Below are 2,500 nucleotides of genomic sequence, written 5' to 3' on the forward strand. Positions count from 1 at the left end.
CGCCGGCGCGCTCGGGACGCGGGGACGGGGGAAGCTCTCGCTGACGTTAGCTCCGAGGAAACGGCGGAGTGCCGTTAAAATCTGTAGCAGGAGAAGCTTCATAACGCTAATGGACAGGCGCCGAGTAATGTAGCCTCACGCGCGCGCTACGAAGCGTAAAGATAAGCTACGGGCAGAAGGGCTAACAGCACAATATAAAACATCAGTGTTAATGCTAATGAAAACGTAACGAACTGTGTAACGTAGCCGAACAAGCGCGCTGCGTAGCGTAAAGATAAGCTACGTGTGAAAAGGTTAACAGCACAATATAAGACATCGGTCTTAATGCTAATGAAAACGTAACGAACTTTGCACAGACTATGAGCAAATGCTAACTGAAAACTGCAAGAGGCAATGCTAATGAAACGTAGCGAACCCTGTAGCGTAGCGCGCCACGTAGCGTAAAGACAAGCTACACTAATGGGCTAACAGCACAATGTAAAACATCAGTCTGTTTCACAGAGTGTTAGCAAGCGCTAACTGAGAGCGGCGCACTCACACTTCACGTCGAAGCGGCTCTTCATCGCCATGCTGAAGATGTGCATCCGCAGGTTCGCCGCCGCGGTGACGAAGTCCATCGCCGGGGGGTCGTCCTGGCAACGGGGGGGGGCGGGGTAACGTAATGAGCGGGTGCTAACCGCTAATAAACTAATGTAATGCAATGAGAAGGAGCTAAATGCTAATAATATAATGTAATATAATGAGAAGAGGCTAAATGCTAATAATGCAATGTATTGTAATGAGCAGGGGCTAAACGCTAATAATGTAATGTAATGAGCAGGGGCTAAACGCTAATAATGTAATGTAATGTAATGAGAAGAGGCTAAATGCTAATAATGTAATGTAATGTAATGAGAAGAGGCTAAATGCTAATAATGTAATGTAATGTAATGAGAAGAGGCTAAATGCTAATAATGTAATGTAATGTAATGAGTAGCGGGAAAACGCTAACAATGCAATGCAATGCAATGAGAAGGCGCTAACTGCTACGCGCTCACCTTGTCCCAGGTTAGCTCGCCCGCCTCGCCCTTCTCCGCTAGCTGCGCGCGCAGCGTCTCCACGCTGCGGCCGAAGAGCTGGGCGTAGCCGCGGACGCTCAGCACGTGCTGGTCGCGCAGCCCCGCCCCCAGGGTGTCGTCCTGCGGGCAGACTGCGAGGAAGGAGGCGGAGCGTGACGCTAACGCTCAGTGTGTAACAGTAGCGCTAACAGTCTGAAAACAGTGTGTAACAGCAACGCTAAAACTTTGGAAACAGTACTTAACAATAGCGCTAACGCCCTGTAAAAAGTGCATAAAGATAACGCTAACACTCTGGAAACTGTGTGTAGCACTAACGCTAACATTCTGGAAACAGTGTATGACAGTAGCTCTAACACTTTGGAAACGGTGTGTAACAGTAGCGCTAACATTCTGGAAACGCTGTGTAACAGTAGCACTAATGCTCTTGAAACAGCGTGTAACGGTAACGCTAACACACTGTAAAGAGCGTGCAGCGGTAGCGCTAACAGCACCGACGCAACGGCGCCGTGTCTGCGAGTAACCCTCCGCTAACCGCTAACGCCGCCGGACTCACCCAGCTTCTGCACCTCGGCCCAGTCTAGCGGTAGCGGCGCCTTGCGCTTCCTCCACAGCTTATCCATCGTTAGCAGGTACATGATGTCGTCCTTGAACAGCTACGGCCAGAGAACACAGCGAGTAAGCTAGGTTAGCGCAAAGCTAACTCATGGTAGCGTATGCGCTCGGCTACCCTTAGCTGTTTAGGTTCAGATTAGCACAAAGCTAACTCATGGTAGCGTATGTATTTGGCCTCCCTTAGCTTTCTAGGCTGCCTGGTTTCACATTAGCGCAAAGCTAACTCATATTAGCATATGTACTTGACTTTGCATCGCTTTCTAGGCTGTCATTAGCATTAAGATTAGGGGTTATTGTTAGTGACACTGATAGGGGTTAGCATTAAGTTCAGGCTTAGTGGTAAGGTTAGGATTAGCGACGGGGTTAGCGTTAGGTATAGGGATTAGCTTTAGTGTTAGAGGTTAGCATTCGCGTCAGGGGTAGGATCAGCATTAGGGGAGAGCGGGTTAGCGTTAGCGCACCTTGTTGAAGATCTTGACGGGGTCGTAGCCCGTGGACCGCGCCCACTCTTTGGTCGAGACCCGCCTGATGTCGCCGTCCTGGTTGGACGCGCCGGCGCGGGCGGCGGCCTCCGCCGGGTCCCCTGGGGAGGGGAGGATCGTGGGAAATGCTACGTTATGCTACGCTCGTTTTGGGGACGCTCTTATCCAAGCAAAGCTAACAGCTAATAGAGCAAAAAAAACACAGAAAGAGATGGAAAGAATGGGATAGAAGGAAATGGAAAGGAAGCGGAGGATCGTGGTGCTACGTTACGCTATGCTCATTTAGCTTAGCGGAGACTCTTATCCTAACAAAGCTAACAGCTAACAGCACAAAAAGAGAGAGAAAAG

The 2,500-nt window shown here is 49.8% G+C and overlaps 1 protein-coding gene across 1 annotated transcript in view; it reads right to left on the reverse strand.

Annotated features, from left to right (window-relative positions):
• Positions 1-2,500, reverse strand: part of uba2 (ubiquitin-like modifier activating enzyme 2) — a 14,582-nt gene that overhangs the window by 4,258 nt on the left and 7,824 nt on the right. Inside the window, exons 8-11 of the mRNA XM_036534986.1 lie at positions 2,132-2,253; positions 1,612-1,711; positions 1,038-1,189; positions 539-632 (exon numbers count right to left, since the gene is read on the reverse strand). Of these exons, the coding sequence (XP_036390879.1) occupies positions 539-632; positions 1,038-1,189; positions 1,612-1,711; positions 2,132-2,253 (468 nt within the window). The remainder of the gene's footprint in view (positions 1-538; positions 633-1,037; positions 1,190-1,611; positions 1,712-2,131; positions 2,254-2,500) is intronic.

This window comes from Megalops cyprinoides, chromosome 8 (genome assembly GCF_013368585.1).
Source record: "Megalops cyprinoides isolate fMegCyp1 chromosome 8, fMegCyp1.pri, whole genome shotgun sequence".
Classification (NCBI taxonomy): domain Eukaryota; kingdom Metazoa; phylum Chordata; class Actinopteri; order Elopiformes; family Megalopidae; genus Megalops; species Megalops cyprinoides.